This window comes from Tursiops truncatus, chromosome 10, assembly GCF_011762595.2.
Source record: "Tursiops truncatus isolate mTurTru1 chromosome 10, mTurTru1.mat.Y, whole genome shotgun sequence".
Lineage (NCBI taxonomy): Eukaryota > Metazoa > Chordata > Mammalia > Artiodactyla > Delphinidae > Tursiops > Tursiops truncatus.
In genome coordinates this window covers 31639376-31664174 of record NC_047043.1, presented here as the reverse complement: position 1 = coordinate 31664174, position 24799 = coordinate 31639376, and the positions used below count along the sequence as shown (strand labels likewise).

The 24799-nt window shown below is 53.7% G+C and overlaps 2 protein-coding genes and 1 long non-coding RNA gene across 8 annotated transcripts in view; 2 read left to right on the top strand and 1 right to left on the bottom strand.

The window, feature by feature from the left end:
- Nucleotides 1-118: 118 nt before the first annotated feature.
- On the top strand, nt 119-12105 carry KLC4 (kinesin light chain 4). 5 transcript variants are annotated; one of them, XM_033864224.2, is made up of 17 exons: nt 119-181; nt 516-663; nt 1789-2070; nt 3073-3303; nt 4927-5008; nt 5593-5803; nt 6255-6342; nt 7435-7536; nt 7782-7955; nt 8270-8369; nt 8569-8621; nt 8835-8905; nt 9087-9195; nt 9786-9926; nt 10228-10343; nt 10698-10761; nt 11633-12105. In XM_033864224.2, exons 3-17 carry the CDS (start codon nt 1813-1815, stop codon nt 11681-11683), a joined length of 1851 nt encoding a protein of 616 aa, XP_033720115.1. In that variant the 5' UTR covers nt 119-181; nt 516-663; nt 1789-1812; the 3' UTR covers nt 11684-12105. The 5 variants fall into 5 exon arrangements, with proteins under 5 accessions (XP_033720115.1, XP_033720114.1, XP_033720113.1 ...); XM_033864222.2 differs by lacking the exon at nt 119-181 and adding an exon at nt 1013-1092 and having other exon boundaries at nt 195-663; XM_033864221.2 differs by lacking the exon at nt 119-181 and adding an exon at nt 1008-1092 and having other exon boundaries at nt 195-663.
- Nucleotides 11347-14476, bottom strand: LOC117313849 (uncharacterized). 2 transcript variants are annotated; one of them, XR_004528420.2, is made up of 2 exons: nt 14054-14476; nt 11347-13663 (listed from the first exon to the last, which is right to left on the bottom strand). It is a non-coding gene; the product is annotated as an uncharacterized lncRNA (long non-coding RNA). The 2 variants fall into 2 exon arrangements; XR_012334451.1 differs by having other exon boundaries at nt 11347-13623.
- Nucleotides 13313-24799, top strand: part of PTK7 (protein tyrosine kinase 7 (inactive)) — a 60518-nt gene continuing 49031 nt past the window's right edge. The window contains exon 1 of the mRNA XM_033864218.2: nt 13313-13588. Coding sequence (XP_033720109.1) covers nt 13510-13588 — 79 coding nt within the window. The 5' untranslated portion in view covers nt 13313-13509. The remainder of the gene's footprint in view (nt 13589-24799) is intronic.

Sequence of the window (24799 nt, the reverse complement as noted above, 5' to 3'; positions counted from 1 at the left end):
ACACACACCTCTTACGCTCCCTGCTCGCGGTAGAGCCAATCCCCGGGTGGCTCTTAGGTCGCGTGACTGTGGAACAGGCCCCGCCCCTTGGAGCCGTCAAAACAATTGCCTCGAGCGGCAGCCATGATGGATTTAAAGGCGCAGTACCGGCAAGAGCGGCAGCCAGACCGACGGACTGCGGGTGAGTCTTTGAGGGTACCTCTGGGGCTGAGAGTTGAAGTCCCGCTACCTCTTTCCTGCACTCCCAGACAAATGAACAAATAAGCCCCTCCGACCGAACTTACACAACTCCAGTCAGCCTTAAAAACTCCGCCCCCCCCCCGCGATTCTTCCCGCCCCTCGGCGTCTAGACAGAGGGACAGACGGCCTGCCCCGCCCCCTGCGCTACAGACTGACTCAGTGACCTCGGGATTGACAGTCCCGTGTCCTCGTCCGTGACGCGGACCTCGGCCGTCCATCCGCACCACCTCCCGTCACCTCTGCCCATCTCACTCTATCCCCACCCTGGGCCTCAGGGCAGGTCGACAGCCTGGGACACTTCTCCACCGCATTCCCAGGCCCGGGAGACCAGCTCCCAGCGCCGCGTTTCCCTGTGATCCCGCAGCCGCTCAGCAGACTTGCCGTTCTTCCCTGCATCGTCGGGCGTCTGGGAGGTACCCTAAGGTGACTCCTCTCAGAGCCTGTTAGTATGTGATCATGATAGACACAAAACCATAGAAATGACTGGGCTAGGAGTGACCAGGTCTTCCTCCTCACCCTTTCCCAGACACGCCCCTTGCCGCAGGTCTCAGATCAAATCTCACTCCCTTCTTGGGAGAAAATAGCTCCCCAGGCTTGGGGTGGGAGGTTGGCTTGGGGAAGGAGGAGGGACATTGGTAGTCTTTGAAGACCTGTAGGCAGGGGAGGGAGGGCGTTTGTCCTGGGTGGGGCTCCATGCCAGGTCCTCTGGGTGGCTGTGAAGTGGTGAGAGAAGGGGTGGGAACTCTGGGCTTCTGGACTTTGGGCAGGGCAGATCCTTCTGAGTTCCTGGCTGTTTGAACAGAGTTTCCTCTGAGCTCCTGCCTGAACACCACAACCAAGGGCTGTATACAGGTAAGAAAACTTCAAAGATGAGAAACAAGGCCCTTTTGAGGAAGTAGGAAGACTGCCTGAGACCTGGGGTTTCAGGCTAGTGGGGAAAGAGGCAGAGCTGACCAGGTTTGGAGATGCTGGGCTTAGCCCCGTGGGTGATGCAGCCTGAAGACTTTGAGCCTCTAGGCCCCTCTCATCTGGGTCTTGTGATGAAGGCTCCTCTCCTTTTCTTCTCCCTCTCTTTCTTGGTTTAACTTTGAAAACTATTCCTTCCCCTTTTTTGAAAACTCTGCACTATTTTCTGCATACCTCTGGTCTGCTTTAACTCCATTCCCTTTGCAGCTCTCTCAGACACCCTCTGTGTTCCCTATAGTGCTGTCTCTCCTCTCTTGATTCCTTTTCCTAACCCAAGCTCTCTCTCCAGCTCCTCTTCTATTGTGTTCCTTAGTTCTAAATCCCTCTGCTACTTCTCAGCACCTTTGTTCTTTCTACAGTTTTTCGTTCAAGTCAATTTGTCTCCCTCTCTCTTTCCCACGACCTTAGTTTGTGTCTAGTGTCATCACAGGCTGCCTCCCCACTGGTCACTCTCCCTCTCCAATTAAACCACAGGGTCCCCCCCTACTGGTTCTCATCCCTTCATTTGGATCCCTCCCACCCAAGGCGCTCAGCCACTCTTTCCAATCTTTACCCCGCCTGAGCTCTGTTGTTTCTCTGTAGCCCAGGCAAGGTCCCCCAGCCAGGATGTCGGGCCTGGTATTGGGACAGCGGGATGAGCCTGCAGGGCACCGGCTCAGCCAGGAGGAGATCCTGGGGAGCACTCGTCTGGTGAGCCAAGGGCTGGAGGCCCTCCACAGTGAACACCAGGCTGTGCTGCAAAGCCTCTCCCAAACCATCGAGTGTCTGCAGCAGGGTGGCCATGAAGAAGGGCTGGTGCATGAGAAGGCCCGGCAGCTGCGCCGTTCCATGGAAAACATCGAGCTGGGGCTGAGTGAGGCCCAGGTGAGGGGGTGGAGGTGGTGCCACGTGGCCCAGGGTAGATGGAGGAGCAGTTGTCTGATTAGGGCTTTGAGGTCACTCGGGATCCCCTTGTCCTAGTAATTGCTTGCGTTCATTCACCCAGTAAATATGTATTAAGCTTCTACCATGTGCTAGGCACTACTCTCCTGGACACTAGAGACACATCACTGAACAAGAACAGCCATAAACCTTTGCCATCTTGGAGCTTACGTTGTAGCTGGGGGAGGCAGACAATACATGAATAAATAAGTGATTCAGTATGCCACAATGATAACTGTTAAGAGTAAAAGGATAAAAATAAAGCAAGGAAGGGGACTGGGGCGTATGGGGAGAGGATACAGTTTGAGATAGGGTGGTCAATAAAAGTCTCATTGAAAAGGCACCATTTGAGCAAAGATTTGAAGATGAGAGAATGAGTCATACAGTAAATGGGGGAAGAGCATCCTAAACAGAGTGGACAGCAAGTGCAAAGGCCCCGACCTGGAGCCTTCCCGATGAGTTCACTGAGAGGCCAATGTGGCTGCAGGACAGTGAACGAGGGCAAGCAAAATAGAAAATGAAGTTGGAGAGGTGGTGGAGGCAGGGGACAGATCCTGTAGAACTGTAGGCCATTGTAAGGACTTGGCTTCCACTTTGAGTGAGACGGAAGCTATTGGAATGTTTTGAGTGGAGAAGTGATGTGGTTTAACATTTTAAAAGGATCATTTGGCTGCAGGGTTGAGACCAGACTCTAGGGGAACAAGGGCAGAAACAGGGAGGCCAGTGAGGAGGCAATTCTCATAATCCAGGTGGGACCTGATGGTGGCTTGGCCCAGGGCGGTAGCTCTGGAGGTGGTGAGAAATTGGATTCAGGGTATGTTTTGAAGGTAGAGTCATCACTACCCACCCCTTCCTCCTGGCCCCTGCCAGTCTTGCCGGCTTCTCTCCCGCCTATCCCTCAACACTCCTATCCAGAGCCCGGCGCTCACAGGATTGCCCACCTAGGTGATGCTGGCTTTGGCCAACCACCTGAGCACAGTGGAGTCGGAGAAACAGAAGCTGCGGGCTCAGGTCCGGCGGCTGTGCCAGGAGAACCAGTGGCTCCGGGACGAGCTGGCGGGCACCCAGCAGCGGCTGCAGCGCAGCGAACAGGCCGTGGCTCAGCTGGAGGAGGAAAAGAAGCACCTAGAGTTCCTGGGACAGCTGCGTCAGTATGACGAGGATGGGCACACCGCGGTGAGCACGTGCAGGCGAGGCTGGCTGGGGGGCGGACAGCTGGGAGTCACCACAAACGTGGGCAATTGCTCCATCATCCATAAGGGCCAGCAGCCCTGCCCAGCCTGCCCCCACCTGGCAGAATTCAGGTCCTGACACCAACTCCAGATGACAGCAAGGGAGAAACAAGAGTCACTCATTCAGTCAACATTTGATCAAATGACTACTATATGTCAGGCGCAGTGCACTCTGTTGGGGATGCAAAGTAAACAAGGCAGGGTTCCTGCTCTGACAGTAATAGGTTTTTTTGAGGGGGACAGATAGGCATTTGGACAATTCCAGTTCAGAATCCTGAGCTCTGCAATTAGGGAAAGCACAGCCCAGTTGAGCAAGTCCTAAAATTTGCTCTCAAAATGTGTGGAATTTAACCCTCACTCAACAGGCATTTGTATATCTCTGTGCCTTAGGCAATGCAAGAAGATGTGTGGCAGGTAGATGTAAGGAACTACAAAAGAGAGTTTCTGCCTTCTTGAGCTTATAGTGTAGGTGTAGGAACAAGGCTTACGTGTGAGAACACGTATGTGACAACACAAACAGGAAGTGCCCAGTGCTGGAGGAGTGGTTCAGTCAGTGTGGGAGGGTCCCAAGGAGGTAGGTTCCTGGGGGCTGGAATGGTCTGAAAGATTCACAGAAGAGGCGGGGAACAGGGATGGGCAAGATTTAGGTTGGATTTTTTAAATTTTATTTTATTTATTTGGTTTAGGAATTGGGATGGATGTTGGTCGTCTATGAGGGAGAGGGAGGAGTTTTCTAGACCTGTGTGTGTGTGTCTGTGTATGTGTGTGTCTGTGTGTCTGTGTGTGTGTGTGAGATAGATTCATAGATAAGGCGCCAGGGCTGGAAAGGTGGTCTGACCCAGGGAAAGTGGGATGATTTGTATGGGACACACTGGTGAATCTGGGCAGGAGAGTTGCAAGTGTTTGTACAAGGCTGCAGTGCCTGGTGGGGTGAAGCATTTTTGCCTGGTGTGAAAGGTTATTCAGTGAGGATTGGGCACTACATACAGAGTTAGTGGTGGCAGATAAGGGTGTCAGGCTGAGCTAGACACTTTGGGTACGTGTCAATAAGATAGGACACACTCCTGCCCTCAGGAGAGACAGGACAGACATGTAATCAGTGTAAACACACAGGGATCAACACGGGACTATAATTACAAGAGTTGAGGGGGAGAGAGGTGGAGGGTGAGGGTGCTTAGGAAGGAAGGAAGCTCTCTGGATGTGAAGGAAGGGAAAGTCATGACATTTTGGCCGAAGCATCTCTTGTTTTTGTTTCGTTGTTATTTTTTGTTTTTTGGGCTGTGCCGTGCGGCATGCGGCATCTTAGTTCCTGGACCAGGGATCGTACCCGTGCCCCCTGCAGTGGAAGCACGGCGTCTTAAACACTGGACCGCCAGGGAAGTCCCCATCTCTCATTTTTTATGAACAAGAGAGGCCTAAGCTTGGCGGGACAGATGCTGGCCTTCCCAGGGGCAGGGACATGAACAAGGGACTAGGCCCCACCTGTCAATGATTTCATGGTTTAGAGGGGGCGTGAAGAGGCTGCTGAGGCTATCTTGGCCCAGACATGCTGCTTCCTCCCTTCCAGGAGGAGAAGGAAGGTGATGCCTCCAAGGATTCCCTGGATGACCTCTTCCCCAATGAGGAGGAAGAGGACCCCAGCAATGGCTGTGAGTTGGAGGGTGAAGGAGGGGCGTCAGGAGGCTGGTCGCAGCTGTGGCCTACCCTGAACACAGGATGCTCACCATCCAGGAATAGGCTTTCCACTTCCTCTGGAGATGGGCCAGGGACTAGTACTTTGATTTCCTCAGCTTCCCCCTTATTCATCAACATGTATTAAGCACGTAGGCTGTGTCAGGCACTGTGCTGGGCACCAGGGAGACGAAGATGAGCATGACACAGGTCTTGCCAGTAAGGAGCTCACAGTCAAGTGGAAGAGTGACCCTGGAGGGGAAGAGTATGAGCTCCTCAAGGGAAACGACCAGGTCTTTCTTAACTTTGTATCCCTGGCAGCCCATGCCTCATGCTTATTGAGTAGTTTGTTGAATGAATGGGTGAACAAATGGGATTGTGATGGGTACGGGGCAAGGGAATGGTCAAAAGAGTAGCAGCTGAGGCAGGTCTATGCAGGGAGCCTGGTGGGGGGTAGGCACAGGCACGGAAGAAGTCTTGGAGTGGGGTGGGGAGGGCAGACAGCAAAGGGAGAGGCAGCGTCATCTGAGGAAGTCTCCTGTCTTTTTCTGCGACGGTGTAGTGGCCCGTGGCCCGGGTGCCCAGCACAGTGGCTATGAGATCCCGGCAAGGTTGCGGACACTGCACAACTTGGTGATCCAGTATGCAGCCCAGGGTCGCTATGAGGTAGCTGTGCCACTCTGCAAGCAGGCACTGGAGGACCTGGAGCGCACGTCCGGCCGCGGCCACCCCGACGTGGCCACTATGCTCAACATCCTGGCTCTGGTGTATCGGTGAGTACGGGGTCCTCCTCGCACGAACCTGCCTCCACGTTCCCGCCTTGATCCGCCTTTGGCTCTCATTCCTCCTCTCCACAGGGAACCTCTTCTCCCTCCCACCTGGGGGCTTTCTTCTATACCAGACTCTTATTCTTTCATACCTGAGCCCTTGACCTCAGAGAATACTCATCCCTCAGGTTTTTTGCTTCTCTCATCTCTCCTCTGGGGAGGGTCTCCTTCTCTGTTTCTGTCTCTTGCATCTTATGCCTTATGGCCTTCTCTGGGCATGGCAACTCTCAGTGTGCGTCAGTGAACCCCTCTCACTGCTCCCACCAGGCTTCCTGTCTCCTCATGGGGGGGGCCCCAATCCCTAAATGTACCTCAATTGTCCCAAAGGGAAGGAAGTAAGGAGATGGCTTAGGGCCACAGTTCGGGCTAACCCCTTGCCACTTTTGTCCTCTTACAGGGACCAGAATAAGTATAAGGAAGCTGCCCTCCTGCTGAATGATGCCCTCAGCATCCGGGAGAGCACCTTGGGCCGGGACCACCCTGCTGTCAGTATTCCTTGCCCTCCTTCCCCTGTGCTCTCTCAGCTTGTTCATCTGCTTCCCTCAGCCCACTCCCTGGGGCTTCTCAGGAGGGAGGCATGAAGACTCATTTCTCCTAGGCACTGTCTGCTGATCCCAGTGGTCTCAACTCTGAGACCCAATGACTCCTTATAATGAATATTTTCTTAAAACTTAACTCGTAGATAATGTAACCAACCTACCCGTATAATTTCCTCAAAAGTTGAATGATACCCTATTAATATAAAAAAGAAACAAGGAAGGTAGTTTATAATAAAATAATATGTATAATACATTACAGTAAGATGAAAATGCAAAACAATAACAGTTGTGTTGAGTACAACAATGCTAGAAGACATAATATAGTAGTCTGATATATAATGACTGAATAACTTTAGATTTAGAAGAAGTAAAACCAGTAAGTCATTCTACATAAAAGTACATATTAGAAAAATGACAGAGCAGAAGAATTGGCGCATGCAAGATTAAAATCCAGTGTTAGAATAAGTAATAATGGACCAGATTTCTTTGTCTGTGATAAGAGAGAGAGAGAAATAACCTTAAGTAGGGATAGCATGCCAAGACAAATGCTAGATTTGTCAAAGTGGAGACAATGAGAAATAAGATATTTTTGAAAATGAGCTGACTGTGGAAAAAGAATTCCCTGTGTTATGACGCATGATAGGCAGGGATGATGTATCTCAGAAAACATAACTCCTGTCTTGATATCCCACCAAGCTTCAAAGCTTATATTCAGTGTTTGAAAGCCTGGCAGGACATTCAAAAGTTGCCTGAGCTGTCCCACACAGGCAGTACATCTGTAGCATCCTTGCCTCCCCAAAGGCCCCCAATATTTATGGCAACCAAAAATACCCTGCCTCCAGAAATGTCTAAAAGTCTATTTAGAGGGTGATACCACCCCCATGGAGAACCTCAGAGCCACGGGTGTCAGTACTTTCCCCTCCGCCGCCTCTGGTTCGGGTGGCAGAGTCCACTTGTCTAGGCGTTGTGCAGTGTGGGGCCCTGCTGTTCAAGGTCCTTTGCATCCAGTTTCTGATGGGGGCAGGCCTGTCTTCCTAGGTGGCTGCCACACTCAACAATCTGGCTGTGCTCTATGGCAAGAGGGGCAAATACAAGGAGGCGGAGCCGCTGTGCCAGCGGGCCCTGGAGATTCGAGAAAAGGTGCTTGTGCCCTCTGCCTGTTCTTCCCTGTTGCGGTGACCCCTCGTCCACCATCTCTCTTCTGATCTACCCTTGCCCCTCACTTCTTTTCGTCTCACCCCCCATCTCTGCCTTATTCCCTGTTCCATCATTCCCTTCCCCCTGCTCCCTGCATGGGCACATGCACACACACACACATGCACACGCACACACACACAAGCACACACATAGTCACAGCCAGCTGTCTGTCCTTTGTACTCCTCCAGGTCCTGGGCACCAACCACCCAGATGTGGCAAAGCAGCTGAACAACCTGGCCCTGTTGTGCCAAAACCAGGGCAAGTATGAGGCTGTGGAGCGCTATTACCGGCGGGCACTGGCCATCTACGAGGGGCAGCTGGGGCCGGACAACCCTAATGTAGCCCGGACCAAGAACAACCTGGTGAGGGCAAAGGTGGTGGGAGGAGGGAAGGGGGAGCATCACAGTCTGGTACACTGACCTCATCGCCTTTGTGCCCAGCTCTGGGGCTGCCTTTGGGGCTGAGGGGTCTGCTTCCTTCCCATGGGAAGGCAGAAGTTCCGTAGCCTCTTGGGAGTGGAGTGGAGTGGGAACACCCTGGACCCTGCAGCTAGACAAAGAGGTGTGAGGTGGATCTCTGGGGAAAGTCATAAAGAGACCAAGAAGTGGAAATCCCAGGCCTGGCCGAGACCTTATCTCTACCTCTTGCTCCTGTGTTTTTGCCTTCCTGCCCCCAGGCTTCCTGTTACCTGAAACAAGGGAAGTATGCTGAGGCTGAGACACTCTACAAAGAGATCCTGACCCGTGCCCATGTGCAGGAGTTTGGGTCTGTGGATGGTGAGTGGTGAGGGCCTGGGCAGGGAGCTGCAGGGAGGAAAGGAAATGCAGACCAAAGGTTGGGGGGTTGACCACAGTGGTTCCCAAGGGGGAACCAGACCCCTTTAGTCCAGCCCTGTCGGCCTCTGGGTCCTGGCTCCCCCGTACTGTCCAGCTCCGTTCTCTAACCGTGCCATCCCATCCCATGTATCACCCCCAGACGACCACAAGCCCATCTGGATGCATGCAGAGGAGCGGGAGGAAATGAGCAAAGTGAGTGGGGGGCCCAGCCTGGGGAGCCCGAGGCTACCAGGGCCTCTGACTTACTCCTGACCCAGCCCAGCCCCTCATTTCCCATCCAAGCACCAGCCCCAGGTGCATGGTGCCTTCCCCAGCCCAGCTTGCACCCCGGCCCTGTGCCAGCTTGTACCCAAGCGTCTCGGTACTCTCATCTCTGGCTTCACCTCCCCCTCTGTCCTCCTGCAGAGCCGGCACCGTGAGGGCAGTACGCCCTACGCCGAGTATGGAGGCTGGTACAAGGCCTGCAAAGTGAGCAGGTGAGCTGCGGGTGAGCAGCCGGCTTGGCCACCGATGCCCTCCATCCAAGCCTGGCTTCCGGCTTCCTGGACCTTCCCCTTCTTCCCTTGGACCTTCCCTCGGCCTTAGCTCTGCTCCCTCTCTCTCCTGCTTGTTTTCTGAGTCCATCTTCTTTTCCTTCCCTGGTCTCCCCTGTCACAGCCCCACAGTAAACACGACCCTGAGAAACCTCGGAGCTCTGTACAGGCGCCAGGGAAAGCTGGAGGCAGCTGAGACCCTGGAGGAATGTGCCCTGCGTTCCCGGAAACAGGTCAGAGACCAAGAGGGGAAGGAGGTCTGCAAGGTAGGGCCCTGGGGACAGGATGGAGGACCACTGAGGCTGCTTGTGACTCTCTGAAGGGTAAGAGGAGAGGCTGAGGAGGAAGACAGGACAGGCAGGTGAGACTCTTTTGTGACCGTGGTTGTTTTTTAAGTGTGTTCTTACCCCCTACCTGCCCTTTGTGGTCAGGACTCCAAGGTTCATTTCACTAAATGGGACTATTATGGAAAGCCCTGCCTTTTGATAATGTGAAGAATCTTCTGAGGCGGGGCACGGGCAGTGTGGGTGAGAGGGTTGTGGTTGAGGGGAGCCCTGAATCGGAGTTTCTCAAGTTGAGGGTCTTGACTCAGTGGGTCCTGAAATCAGTTCAGTGTGGGCCTCGGCTAAAGATGGATGTGTATCTTTATGTAGGAACGCATTGCAAATGGAAAAGGTGAGTGTCTCCTTTCCAGTATGTGTGTACTGGGAAGTCTCAAAGAAAAATGTATTCTTTGTTGCGGCTGATGGTGAGAAAAAGTTTGGAAGCCCCATCCTGAGGAGTTCAGAAGCGGGAAGTCCCAGCTCCTTCCTTTTCCTTCCAGGGCACTGACCCTATCAGCCAGACCAAGGTGGCTGAGCTGCTTGGGGAGGGTGACAGTGGAAGGACCTCCCAGGAGGGCCTTGGTGGCAGTGTGAAATTCGAGGGAGGTGAAGATGCCTCAGTGGCTGTGGAGTGGTCAGGGGTAAGTCTGATCGTCGCCCCTTGATCTCTCCTGCCTCTCCTGCTGGTGGTGGTGAGAGGCTCTGAGCCTGTAGGATGCGTGTAGGATGTGCGTGTCGGAGGGGATGTTGTCCCCGTCCCAGTTCAGTTAGCCCATCCCTCTCAGGGGTCTCTCTGCAAGCCAACTGTTGACCAGGCTCTTGTTTTCAGTCGCTGGGCTTTTGGGGGGAGGGGGAGGTGTGCAGAATAAATGGCAGGAGTGGACTCAGAGGCCAGTCTGCCTGGGATCCCTTTAGCTTCTGTTCCCCATCCCTCTCTGGCAGGATGGCAGTGGGGCCCTGCAGAGGAGCGGCTCTCTGGGCAAGATCCGAGATGTGCTTCGTAGAAGCAGCGAACTCCTGGTGAGGAAGCTCCAGGGGACCGAGCCCCGGCCCTCCAGGTACACACTGAGACTGAGATATGGCAGAGTGGGCAGGTGAGCCCTGGCCTCCAACTCCGCTTGGCCCCTCACCTCTGGAGGAGAAGAATCTTGGAGAGAAACATGGAGGAGGTCACTGGGGTGGCTGTGGAGAGAGAGTGTGGGAAAAATGGGTGCCCCAGTGCGGGGACAACAGTACCTGAGAAGATGCTGGTGACTGATGAAGACAAGAGAGTGCGTGTATGTGTGCGGGGGCGGGGGGTCAGATGGTGGGGAGGCAATGATCTGAGTGTGTATGGTGGTGCCCAAGAGTCCCAAGCGTTAGGGCCACCCATGGGAAGAGAAGAGGCCTCGATTCTTTCTTTTCCATTGTAGCGGCAACATGAAGCGGGCAGCCTCCTTGAACTATCTGAACCAACCAAGTGCAGCACCCCTCCAGGTGAGAGCAGTGCTCGTGAGTGTGTTGGTGGGTGAGAAAGAAGGGATAAGCCCAGTGGGGAGAGGGGAGAGTCGAGAATCATCTGGGATGAAGGCTTTGCCAGGGAATTGGAGGTGGGCAGACAGGAATCAAGCAGCTTGTTGGGGGTGGTGACCGCCAAGGGACAGTTTCGGGCCAGAGATAGTAGCAGATAAATTAATCAGGAGGGGAACAGGAATGAATGTTCTCTAAATGGGTACTTTGGAATTATGAATAATTCAGGAATGATTTGGGGATACTAATTGGTCTCCTCCTATAGCCACCATACTCCTCACCTTGGGGACTCAGCAGTAGATGAGAAGGGAAAAAGAAAAAAAAAGCATTAACTCATCTCCATTTGAGAAAACAGCAATGACTTTTTTTTTTTTTTTTTTTTGGAGAAGAGTTCTCTGCTTTATCTCATTAGCGACGTCAGTGAGAAATTATGCAAAGGATGTATTGATGAGAATTAGTCTCTATAAGGTTACCCCGAAGCACTTTTACATCATGATATTGTAGAGATCGTATAAAGACTGTACAAGTTATATAAAAAGAAATGAGTCTCTGTTAAAGAAGTAGCAATGACATTTTAATGGGAAACGACCACCTGTATCAACACATTCAAAGTATATGCCAATATTCATGTGGTTCTTCCAGGTATTTTCTCCACCAGATTGTGGCCTTCTGGGAAATCGTAGCAAAGACTAAACAAAGCCCAGAGCTTGGGGTTGAGGTTACGGGCTCCATCCTAGGTCCAGAGAGAGACTGCAGCCGTGAGATGGATAAGACTCCAGGGGACAGTCTTTGGGAGGCTGAGGTCCCTGGGCTGATGGCATGCTATTGTCTATTTCAGGTCTCCCGAGGCCTCAGTGCCAGCAGTATGGACCTCTCTTCAAGCAGCTGACATTCATCCCACCCCCCCAGGTCTGCTGGGTCCCCCACACAGTCCTCACAGCATTCCCTATTGCTCCTGGCTCTTCCAGCCCCAAGGTGGGACAGTGAAGGGGGAGCAGTTAACCAGAAGATTGCTGCTGCCCTTAGGGTCTCAGCTCCCTCCTCAGGAATCCCCCTCAGGAAGGACCCTCAGGACATCCTCTCCCCACCCTGTGGTACTCTAGAGTAGCTAGCTCTGCTACTAGGGGCCCCAGAGTGGGTAAGGAGCGGGTCTGCACCTCAGAGATGCAGCCTGCAGCTGGCTTTTCTGTCAGAGGGTTTGGGGCTGGCCAGCCAACCTGCCTTGCCCTGGCCTCTCTTGTTCCCTCTGCTGCCTCACTTCAGGTCCGTGTATTTCACTTTACCTAAATAAAAGAATCAGGTAACCATTCAGCCACTTGAGTCCTAACTGAAGAGGGTAGGAAGCAAGGGTGGTGTTGGGGCCCCTCACAGAAGGGTGAGGGGCAGTGATGGATGGGGCAATAGGAGGAATGTTGCTTCTTGGATCTCTCCTCTCTTCCTTCCCCTGTTTGTATCCTCTCCAGCAGGGCCTGCAGGCAGGCGTCTGGGGGATGGGGGGAGGCCCACAACCCAAGGAGAAGGTGCTGTGGACTGCGTTGTCAGGGACATGTGGCGGCCATGTGGCAGGACCCTGGAGTCCTGGCGCCACTGCTCCTGGCCTGTGAGGCCCTCTGTGGTGGCCCCTCCTCCTCCCAGCTGCTTGGGGGAAGGGAGGTCTAAGCAGGCCTGGGGGGCCCTCTGGAGCCAGAGGGGGATGAGGCACTTACTATCCATACCCTCTCGGCATATCCTGGAGGCCCAGCAGCAGCTGGGGCCCATCTTCCAAAGCTTGACTCCTCCTGACCCGCCTCCTACACCCCTTGCTGCTTTCACAACAAAGAAAGAATGTGGGGGTGGTGGCGCTGGGGGTGGGGGGCGCCTGGAACAAGGGCTGTACTGGGCCTCCCCACAGCTGGAGACTTGGCCATGCCCTGACACAGCCCAGACTGCCTGGAGATGGACTTGGGATGAATCTGTCAGTTTAACAGCCTTCAGCCTGGTGTTCAGAGAGCCCAGTCTCTCTCTACCTTTGGGTTCAGATTGGTCCAGAGCCAAACCAGACCCTAGCCATGCACTGGTCCTCCTCTTCTCCAGGCTACTTCTCTCCTGGGGCGCCACAGTATCTCCAGTTTACCTTGCTTGGGGACACCAAGGACACCCTTCTGTTCTGGATCTCCCTCCGGATTTCAGGTTGCTGAGAAGTGAGCCAGAACCCACCCTTTCACCTCCCACCCGGAGAATTTGGGGGAACTGTTGGTCACAGCCCTCAGGAAAGCCCAGAAACCACGATCTTCCCCAGGAGCCACGGAATCACAAAAGTCACTTTAGGTCCCCTGAGTCCCTGCACACTAGGTGGTAGGCACAGCATCCGCTCCCCTATCTCTCTCAGGTCCCCACACTCCCCCGGGGCCTCCTTCTCTCTGTCCCCCATCCGTCTCCAGACCCCTCCCCCAAGTAGGAGCTCCTCCCCACAACGGCGGGGAGGGGGGCGTCGAGGGGGCGTCGCGGGGCGGGGCTTGGCGGCGGCGGCGGCGGCGACGGCGGCGGCGCGCGACGGCTCGGACGGAGGTACCGGGCGCGCGCGGCTCCAGCTCGGGACGCCTCGGGCTCTGACTCTGGTTGCGGCTGCTGCAGCGGTACCCGCGCTCCGGTGCGCTCGGCCTCCTGGGCCCGCCGGGGAGCGCTGACCGCTAGCCCGCCGTGCGCCCGCCCGCCCCCTTTCCCGGGCCCGCCGGGATGGGAGCCGCGCGCGGAACCCCGAGCAGCCCTCGCCGGCTGCCTCTGCTCAGTGTCCTGCTGCTGCCGCTGCTGGGCGGTGAGTCCCGGCGAGCTGGGGGAGCGCGGGAGCCCCTAGGGCCAAAGGGGGCGCCGTGGAGGTGGGCTTGGACAACTGGAGCAGGGGAGACACACGGGCGTAGGGCAGGGGCTCGCTGGGCGGGGGACGAGGTCCCGGCGGCCGGGAGATGGCGAAGCCCCCGCTTACTCGGCCGGGCCCCTCTCGTCCCCGCGCCCGCGAGGACGCGTTTCCAGCCTCCCCGGAGTTTTCCCTGCCCGAGCCGAGAGTTTGCTCGGGAACTGCCGGGAGTTGCCGGCTCCCGGGCTCCAGTGGGGCGTTTCTTTGCGGGGGAGAAACGGCGCCGCCCCCCCACTTAGGGGGTGCAGCGCGGTGGCTGAGGGTGGGGGAGATGGAGTCCCCCCGGCAGGCTCAGCCTAGGTGAGGGAGGCCGGCCTGTGGCCGGATGCGGGACCGACCGGCGCGCGGAGCGCGGAGCTTTGTTACCTATGCCGGCCCGACGCTCCCGGCTTCCCTCCTCCAAGTTCCTGGGCCAGGCTGGGACCCAGACGGCCGTGCTGGTGAGGGCGGAAGAAGGGAAAGAAGAGTGAGGGTCCGTCCCATCTCCTCCAGCTCCCGGCCCCAGCCCTGAGCCCACTCCCTCCCAGGGTCGGATCTGGGAGCTGAGAGTCCCAGGCTGTCTCGGTGACTCATGTGTGAAGGCCGCTGCCAAAATCGGGCATGGCCGGCCTGCAAAGGTGCGGACGGGGTTGGTTCTGCTCCTTCCTGGATTTCCATCCTCTCTCTCCCCAGCAAGGAAAGAAAATCTCTCTTTCTACGGGCAGAAAGGCAAAAAGAGTTCATTCCGTCTTCTTGGAGGGCCTCAGCATTTTGATGAGGGTGTGGCCCCTATCTCTAGGGCAGACTGGACCCGAACCCTCCCCTCGCTTTATTTCCTGGCTTGGTCACACCTGAGAGTCACCACCGAGGTGTTGAAGTGCTTTAGAGGAAAGCCCCAAGCTACCCGCACACCCCAAACACTCTGGACTGGAAGTATGCCCCTCGCACCCCGTGTCCCCTTCCAAAACCCACGATCTTTGGTGATGATCCTGGCAGCAGCCCTCTCTGGGGCAACTCTGCCCAAGAGACCTGGTCCAAGCTTATCACTTTCCTCCTCTTTTGAAGAGTGGCCATGGGGAGGGTGGGGGTAGAGAATTGCCTTTTCTGACATCTCCCTGGCCTGCCAGCTGTTGAGGGGTTTGGTGCTGATGGAATGGAACATCTCCCACACCCCTAGTTGTAAAAGGGGAGGTAATTGTAACCCAGGACCCAGAGGTAAGAACAAGTTCCTGGGATTCGGAGGAGGTGTTTCTGGAGCTGCCCCGTGTTCCTTCTGATGTGTGGGGTGGTAATGCTCACGGCAGAACCCACATCTGCTCCGGGAGGAAGTATGGAAGTTTTTTGCACAGCCAGCATAGGGGGCCCAGCCATATGGGCCAGCTCACAGGCTTCCTAGGTCTGCAGGCTGTTTGGGTTTTGGTGTGTGGGGTGCCAGATATGGCTGCCCTCGCTGCTGATGTTTAGAGTTCTGGGGAAGATTCTGGTGGAGACGGGGCTCTTGTTCAACAAATGCTAAATTCCTAAATTCCTTCCGTGAGAAGACGACTCTGATGTTAAGCGATGTTAATCCGGTGACTGGCGTTTAGCGAAGGGGTGGGTTCTGGTGGGGGGAGTTAGGGCAGGCTGAGGGCTGGGGACTGGAGGTCTGGAATCTCCTCTGGGGGTGGGGAGATGTCTTGTGCTCAACAAAGGAACATTTTAATGAGAGCCTTAAATCAGTCCCATCAGATGTGTCTTAGTGTGGAACCTGCCCATGCGCTGTAAACAGTTTCAATCGAGGCTGAGGCGCTTGCTGTCTGTCTTCTGGTGAAATCCGGGGGCTCAACCCGCCCCTGGATGGCATGACTTCAGCGGGCTATGATTTTTCAATAGAAAACGGTAGATTTTTCCATCTCATTGTGTAATTAGCTGGATTTGTAGTGAGACCCCGCTGCTAATAAGGCAGGAGTAGGGGACCTAGGCCGGCTAGGTTTGTGGATTAGGCCATTTTGAAGTTTGGGTAATTATGCTGTAAACGGCTGAGGAACTTTCCGAACTTTGAGGTCCCCGTTGTGATAAACATGGTGGAGGAGGCGGAGAGGGCTTGACGTTTGAAACCTGGGATTCTTCGCCTCGCCGCTGGAGTGGTTGGTTGGGGTCACCACCCATCCCTCTTCCCACCCCCGACACTGGGTTCTTTCCTCCAGGATCTTGTTTCTTTGGGGAAATGGAATTGTCACGTCCTGAGATGGCTTCCGCAGCCTGTAATTCAGCCCTTTTATCAGTGATGGGCTTTCTCAGATGTTGGGAAGTATGGCGGGAGGGCTACAGTAATTTCTGCTCATCCCTTGCCAAAGGATCTAGTCAGACTCCTGGCGTTCAGAGCAGGGCTGAGTGGTGGAGAGAGCCCAGGCCATCGGGACGAAGTGTTTGCCAAAACAGCAACTCGAGGTTCTTTGACAGGCCCTGGCAGATTTCTTCACCTCACAGTTTGCCTCCTCTGTAAAGGGACTTACTTCCTGGAGTTGTGCTCAGGATCAAATGTAATGAAGTATATAAAGGGCCCCTTTCTTGTTCTTCCCTCTCTGGTGGTGTCTGCCAGCATACCTTTCCAGCTTGACAGTCACCCCCAACAATAAACATGTTCCACTCACTGGAACCCTCCATTCCAGCCCAACTAGTCTCTTTCCCATCCCCTAAAACATACGGGGTTTCGCAGACCTTTCTTTTCTCTCTGGCCGGTCTCCTGGTATATGCCGCCTTCCCCATCTCTTTTGCCCAGCCCCACCTCCACTTCCTTCCTGAAGCTGTCCCATCTCTCCTACCAGAAGGTGGATGCCTGGAGAACCTCTGGACTCTTAGGCCATCTTCCATATTTTTGCCCCACTTGGATTTTAACTTGCTGAAGGGATTTAACTTACTGTAGAATTTATTATGGTGGTATCTTATTTATAGTAGATCCTTATCTAGGTTTATTAAAAAGTGAATGAAGCATTTGGGTACAGGGCAGAGTGACCAATGGCAAAGGTAAACAGCCCCTTTGCCTGCTAGGCAGTGGGGGGGTCTTTTGTGCCCTTTCCCACTTCTCTGGGTTGGGGTTGCCTGTCCCCTCTCCTTGTGCCTGTTCTACTGTGACCCAGTCAAGGGACCAGATCTTCCTTCCCTGTCTCTGGGCTGTCTGTCCTCTGCGGCGGTTTTCTGAGTTTTGATGTGGCAGGGCTTCTGGCTTTCTCTAAGAGTGCTAGGCATGGGCATCCACCTCTGCATATGGAGCTGACCTGCCTGGAAAGGCCACAGCTTAACCACCATGAGCTATATAGGGGCCTAGATTATCTACAACTTTGCCACTCAGAACGAGGGCCAGGGACTTCCCTGGTGGCGCAGTGGTTAAGAATCCGCCTGCCAATGCAGGGGACACAAGTTTGAGCCCTGCTCCGGGAAGATCCCACATGCCGCGGAGCAACTAAGCCCGTGCGCCACAACTACTGAGCCTGTGCTCTAGAGCCCGCAGCCACAACTACTGAACCCGCGTGCTTAGAGCCCGTGCTCGGCAACAAGAGAAGCCACTGCAATGAGAAGCCCGTGCACCGCAACGAAGAGTAGCCCCGCTCACTGCAACGAGAGAAAAGCCCGCGCAGCAATGAAGACCCAACGCAGCCAAAAATAAATATAAAATAAATAAATAAAATTATTAAAAAAAAAAACCAAGGGCCAAAGACCAGCATCATCAGCATTCCCTGAGAGCATGAATCGGAGTTCCAGACTGCATTTTAACAAGCTCCCCAGGTGACTGCACCCAAGGTTCCAGAAGTCCTGCTCTAAGCATCCTTCCTTATATAGAAACTCGAGGTACAGAGCTTTCCCGTTGCAACAGTACGAATCAGGAGCACTAGCTCTTGCACAGTATTTGAAGACTTAGCTTAAATAACCTTTAGTTCATGTGAACTCTCCGGTGTGATATTATACACTTAAAAATGATCTCACTTTGGGTTGAATTTGAATTGGATTTTGTCAGGAAACTTGTCCATTAAAAAGGTGTGACTCCAGAGGATTTGCAACACTAAGGGTGGAGCTCTGTTCCTCTGGGAGCTTTTCCTAGAGGAGCGTGTGTCTCAATTTATAAAGAGAGCCAGTGGAGAAATTGGATTTGTTAGGAAGAAGTTTGGTCTGTGGACGACTTTTCAGGAATACGTTTGGTTCATAAAGGGAGGCAATGTCTCCACTGGGCTGCAACAGTTGTAGTTGTTAAAGTTTTGGAGGATTTCATATTTTGGAGTGGGGCGGGTTTGGGTGAGTTGTGTGTTTTTAAGCCAGTAGAGCTTCTGTGAGACTCATCTGGGAGGGAGGGTGGCCAGTTCAGACTCTAATATTTGAGCCAAGAGCAGTGTGGGACCAGGGATTCAGTCTTTGGTGTGTTCCTGATGGAGGAAAGGGTCATTAAACCCGGCTGGGTATCCTTGGCCTGCATCCCTTAGCCTCCCTCGGCTCTCCCTAACCTCAGTACATGCCTCTCTGCTCTGTTGCCCGGCAGAGCCACGTGGTGGGACCATGGTTGCTGGCATGGGCTCTGGGCTGCCAGCCTGCCTCTCTCCTTGAGTCCTGCGCTGCCCCCCACCCCGCAGCTGTCTGGTCCTTTGTCCCGAGGGTATGGGGGTTCTGCCGTGTGGCTGAGGTAGAGTCCCGCCTTGGGGTTCTCGGCGTTCACTGCTCAGTGCACGTTCAGCCCCGCCGAGCCCCCTGGCGCTTTGGTGGAGCTGGCGCAGGAGCTGCTACAGCTAATCAGTGGTTTGAGGAAGCCCTCTGTAGTCTGTCACTTTTTCCATCCTCTTTTCTTCTCTGAGTTCAGGCCACTTCCCTCCCAGTAATGCTACACAGCGGCAGTGGGGCAGGGAGGAAGCTGTGCTGGAAGGGCTGACCTATGCGGGCGCCTTCCCCCTCTCGCAGCTTGGTTTGGGGTCCCGGAGCTCTTGTGTCCCTGGGTGCATTAACTGAGTGAACGCACAGGTGAGTGGAATGCAATCTACCGGCTGTCCTGCAGATCCTACGTTCCCTGCCAGAAACTTAGACCCTGATGTGCAGGACATGAACTGGCTGGCTCTGGTGTGTATGTAACTTCTGATAACTGGGTCCTGAGTCTTTGGGGTAGGGTTTGTGAGTCGCACATTAAGAAGACGCGGGTTTGTGTTTCTCAGATACGTGGTCCAGAGACCATTGGGGAATATAGTGGGAGGGCAGGTAGCCAGAGGTACTGGTTAAAATTTGAGTCGCCTGAACCTTAACTGCAGGTCTGCCCATCAGAGTCGTTGGGGGAGGAGCCAGAACGTGTAGTTTATTTTCCCATTTGTTAGATTACATTGTATTGTTTGAATAGCCAGTCCTCTCACATAGTTCAAGTCTCAAAAGGAAACTGCATTTTAAAAGAGCTTCCCAGCAGATTCCTATCTACTCTCAAGTTTGAGAACCACTGTGTAGCCATAAGGAGAATTTGTCTAAAGTGGCGGTGTGGTGATGAGAAAGAGGTATTGATGCTGAGAGGGGTTGAGGATGGACTCAATTCAAAGCTTTTGGGTGTCTTCTTTGGGTGAAGCTGTTTCAGGTGGCGCAGGAGGCAGGAAGGAGACAAAATGATGAGAATCAGATGAAATATAATGGGAGGCAACACTTGGTAAGGTGCTAAATAGATGGAATAACATTCCAGAATGTGTAGGAAGGTGAGTCCACGATGCAGGAGCAACTGGGGGCAGTGGGAGGGCTTCAGAGAGGAGAAAGGATTCACTTTGCTAGTAGCTGTAGTCTGTGGTGACTGATCAGAATGACGGAAAGGCATTGGATCAAGACTCTGAAAACTTGGGTGGCTCTCTGCTGATACACACACGATAAAGGAAGAGAAGTGACACCTATTGGCTCACTGCTGCTGGTCACACGACCCTGAACTGTTTAGTTAACCTTTCCGAGCCTCAGTTTTCTCCTCTGCAAAATGCAAATGATGCTGACCCCTGCCTTGCCCGCCTCCGGGAAGTTAGGGTGTAGCAGTCACAGCTGTGAAGGTGGTTGACCGGGGAAGCAGCCCCTCTGGCCAGCCCTGCTGTCTCTTCCCAGAGACGGTCCTGACCTTCCGTCTCCCTTTAAGGTGTCAGCCTTTCGTTCCACTCCCGTCTGTCTAGAATGGTTTGCGAGGGCTCAACCTGGTCACTCTTGACCGATAGCTTTAGAAAAGGTTTTCTCATTCGAAAGCACAGATTTTCTAAACGGGTCTCAGTATTCCAACAGCAGCTCGGAAATGTGGGCACAGCCACTTCGCGTTTCCTGGTAGGAACTCTTCCTCCCTCTATCCCGGTGGCAGATTCTCCCCAGGGTGATGAATGCTGGTTCAGGGCCACCTCCCTCGGCCTGCTGAGGTTCTTCCAGGGAGTGAGTAGGAAAGTGTGCTTCTTGCAGCCGAGGCGGACTTTTATAATACCCAAGGGAGGGTGTTTATCATCACAGGATGGCTGTGGGGTCTCCCCCATCAGTTACTCTGTATAACTTGCAGGAACTCCTCCTATGAGAACCATGGGGAGGTTCCCGAGGTGCGGTGTGGTCTCCCTATGAGGGGGTTAAGGTGGCCAGAGTGGGCGCTGGCATACACCGCTTCTCCTCCAGGAGACACTGACTCTTTTGTCCCCTTCTTGGATTGGTGGTGGTGGTGGTGGTGGTGGTGGGGCAACGAGGAGAATGCTTGTCTGCTCTTGGGACTTCTGGGATGTCCTAGCAGCTAGCTCATAAGGTGCCTTTGTGCAAATTAGAAATAGGCACCCTTCCTCCAAGTGACTGCAGCCCTGCACCAGGACACAGGGCTTTGGCTAGTGGAGCACAGGCAGTATTTCAGTATTACTCCCTTGGCCGGGCATTTGAGCAGTGCACAACCTGTACGGTCGTACGTGGCTGTGCCATTGGAATGAGAGCCTTGCAACTAGTTGCTCTTTGCTTCCCAGTTGGTAGGCCAAGATGATTTTGGCGACCTCTATTCTAATAATATGTTTCATAGGAGCCCTTTTCACTACTGTTCTCCTGTCTCCTGTGGTGGGGGCGTGGGGCACTACTGCTCATAACATACGCTAGGAGAAGCCTGGGAGTCTGGGCCCCCAGTGCTGTACCCATTCCATAGTATATGTCTGTGGCTGCTGAGGTCTTGGCCTGTTTCTGGGCTCTTTTCCCCGCCAGAAGATTTGCTGCCTTGCAGATTCAGGCATCTAGCCTGATGTGATCACTGATGTAGAAGACTGGCTGTCTTCAGGGAAGAAATGCTGCTCACAGTTTATTTCCCATTTCATTAAGGAGCTTCATGCTTACCTCTCTCCTGTGTCCTCTCTCTCTTGGGACCCCGGGGCCTCCCACAGCCCCAGGTAAAGTGTGTGGGCATTCCTGATTCAGAGGAATTCCTGCAGTAGAAGTGGTGTCACTTCAGTGGAAAGGATGGGTCCTAGGTCTTGCTGGACTTTAGTTCTGGGTACCCTACGGGTGTTCCTCCCTCTTAGCCTGAGGAGACATTGTGAGGAGCACCGGGTTGGGACTTGGGAGATGTGGACCCTGCTTCCACATTTGCCCCAGACTGCTTGTGTGACCTTGGGCAAATCCCACCTACCTCTCGGGCCTCAACTTGAGAAGCCCTTGGAGGACCTTGCCTGTGGTGACCGTTGAGGCCAAGCGCAGCCTTACCATCCACAACCCCCAGCTGTGCTTCTGCCACACCTTGTAAGGTTGTCCTCCTCGCTCTCAGTGCTGGGACAGCATTTGCGTCTGAGGACTGCGTTTTATCCTGGAGTGTCTAGTGCATGGGCACAGATGCGTCTGGACTCGATCAGCTGGAATTAGGGTGTCATTCCCTGGGTGCCAAAGGGAATGAAAGGTTTGGAGAGTTTGGGGAGGGAGTTCTTAGGAGAAAAAAAAACACGAGAGTTTTTATCTGAGTATGGGAATGCAGCAATCTTTACCTGGTTCATTTCAGTCTCAGTATTTGAGGAACCAGTGTCCGGGTGGGGAACCCCTTTTCTTCTTTTGCACAGAAGGGAGGACAACTGGAGGGAGGCTTGGAGTTGGGAAGAGGGGTTGGGTGTGCTTTGGGAGAGCCTCGTCCGTGATAACCGACAGCTGTACTCAGCTTTGCAGTTTACAGAATGCTTTCACTCGCACTGACTTTCCATCCTATCAAGCCCCAGAGGCAGGATGAGGGTGGTTGGGTTTTGTTTGTTTGTTTGTTTCCGGAGGAGTGGGGGTGGGAGGCATTTGAGAGGTAAAGAAGCTGAGGCACAAAATACGATCCGCTCAGGACTGCAGAGATGGTAAGTAATAGAGCTGTTTCCGTGCTCTCATATGTCCTTGTATGTATGTCATCACTAGAGGCTATGAAATGTTGCACATACGCCTTGGAACCAGGTAAATATCGGGGAGTGGATTTTGCAGCCGAGATGACTCTCTGGGTGGGCTTAGAGGCAACCCTGCTAGAGTCAGAGGGAGTGTGTCCATAACTTAAACCTGGAGAGATCTTTTGGGACACAGCATTCAGGATTGCTCATCTTTCTCCCCCCCCACCCCCGCCTTTTTGGTTACAACAGTCAGGTTAAAGTTTTCGATGGCCCATTCAGAGGTGTGTATACGTCTTAAAGTTTTTAGTGTTATGATCAGACTATATGTAATCTAGAAGTCCAGAACTCTATGCCTGCATCCCCAAGATTTGAGCTTTTCTCATGAACCCACAAGTCCTGAGTCTCTTCCGCCTGGTGCTTCTGGAAGGTCATGGGCAGTTACAGGCCCGGGCTTGCAGGTGTGCTGCCACATTCCAGACTGATGTGCCTGCTGAGAGTTGCATACTGGGTTATGCTGCGGTGGAGACTACGTAGGTGGTAACAGAATCATCTCTGCTCTCAGTTTACTGCCTCTAACGTCTTTTGTATAGAGAGATGTGCCCGTGCCCTGGCACATAGTAGGGGCTTGATGGATGTAGGTTTCCTTCCATTTCTGACTTTGGAGGCGAGTCTTAATTCTCAAGAGGTTTCGGAAGAGGTTGAACAAAGACCTCGACATCCTGAGAGACGTAGGTTCTTTGGTGCCAGGTGTATCTCCCTTTGGCTCAGCCGTTGACCGTGCTTGGCAATCCCGCTGTTTGTTCTTCCGCTTCTGAAGTTCTCAGGTTGCAACACGGGAACTTACGCTCTATCATGGAGGGTGCAAAGCGACACTTCAGTGTTCTGATTCTTTTGTAGCTCATCTATTAAAAAAACCCACAAAGATGAGCTGTTTCCCAGCTGGGAGAAGAAAGAGTAGGCTCCTTCAGGCTGGCAGTTCCATTGAGAGGTGGTGTGCTAGGATGGCATTTGTGATCCCAAGTTCACTTCCAGCCACCTGCATAACAAAACAAATCACAGACAAAGAAAACGGTTGTCTTACAGTCTTGCGGGGGGCGGGGGGGGGGCGGGGAAAGGAAATGCTGTTGGTCTTGGAGCTGCAGCTACAAAGAGCAAATCATTCTGTTTGGTTAATTTAGCAGATTAAACCAATTGTTAAACTGACCAATTTAAAAAATGCCCAACTTGCCAGCAGTTTTGTAGCCTGTGATCTGGGCTCCTCCTCTACCGTAGGGGTTCGGGCCTCCTGCAGGAGGAGCTTGGAGGGGAGGGGGGAATGCTGTGCCTTGGAACAGCCCTGGGGGCCTGGAGGAGGATCTCTGTCTTTTCTTTACCCCCCCCCCACCAAAAAAAAACCCTCCTTAAAACAAAAGGCTTTTATTTAGTAAACACCCGCTTGGCACCCAGCCCAATGCAGTGTCCTGAGTTGCTTGGTGCTGCAAGGGGGATGGGTGGGGAGTTTGCCTCTTTATTTCTGTGTAAGAGGTTGGGGTGGCGTCAGCTGCTTCTCAGCCTCCGTGCCTTCCCTTACTCTCTTTGCCTTTGTTTCGAGGGCCTTTTGAAGATGGTCCGAAAGGTCCGCTGAGCTGGCCTGCTCTGTCTCCGGTGAGTCTCCACTTGAGCCTCCCCATGAGACTCACTTCCCCAGGCCCCCCAAAGTTGCCACTGGCGACCCAGAAAGGGGGCAGGAGAGCCTGGGCCCAGCCGGGCCTGGGCTTGGGTGGCACCTCCCTCGGTCCCCTTCCCACCCGGCCGGGATCAAAGCAGCCTCCTCAGGGAGCAGGGAAATGCCTCTCCCAATAGCCCCACCAGTGAGTAAACAGCCAGGGCCTCTTGCAGCTTTTGAAGCGCGGAGCTTCGGCCCAGAGGAATGCAGAACATTTCATTTTAGGAGTGGACTTAGGTTTCCAGCGCTCTTGGTATTTGCAAATTTGAAACAAATGCCCTCATTTAGCAGCAGGCAGGCTGGGCAGTAAACGGGGGCTGTTTAAGGGCGTTTATGACGGTCACAGGTATTTGTGGGAAGAGGAACCCCAGCAAGTTTGGGAGAGGACAGAGGGTTTATGGTTAGGTGGGTTGTACAGAGGCCCCAGCCAGGTCTCCGGTGGAGGGTTGTTGTTAGGTGGGCTTTGCCATAAAAAGCATTGCTGCCTCCTGCCCCCCAGGAAGTATCTCCTTCTGGCAGACAAAGGGGTTTGGGATGGTGTTTAATCCCCAGGGTTGATGCTCAGGGCCTTGCCCCTCTCACTTGGCTGCCAAAGTATCAGATTTCCAATGAACCCTTCCTTCTCCCACTCCCAGAGCTTGAAAGGCTCATTAAATGTGCTTTATGTATAACAAGTTGGCTGAGAGCTTCCCCCCTTCATTTCCAGCCAGTTTTGTGAGGAAGGAGCTAGGAAAACCTGTTTTCCTTTTGTTGTTTTTGGAGGTAGGATCTGTGAAGGTGCAATTGCAAAAAGACCCTAATTTCAGGAATCGGCAAGCAAGTGTTGTTTGCCCTTGAAGGGGCGGGGCAGCTTAACCAAGGCTGGTCTGTCTGAGGCCTGGCTGCCCCGCGCCAACCCCCATGCCCCCCGCCCCGACCCCGGAAATTCAGAAATCTGTTCAGGAACTGAGTTCTGGCTTTGCAGCTTGCTCCCCGAGAGACCTTAGTTCACTTCGCCTCTCTGAGCCTCAGTTTCTTCTTTTGTAAGATGGTGGTGGTAATACCCATCCCTTTAGAGGTCTTGTGAGAATTAAATGAGCTAGTACTGTATTTCACGAACTCTAA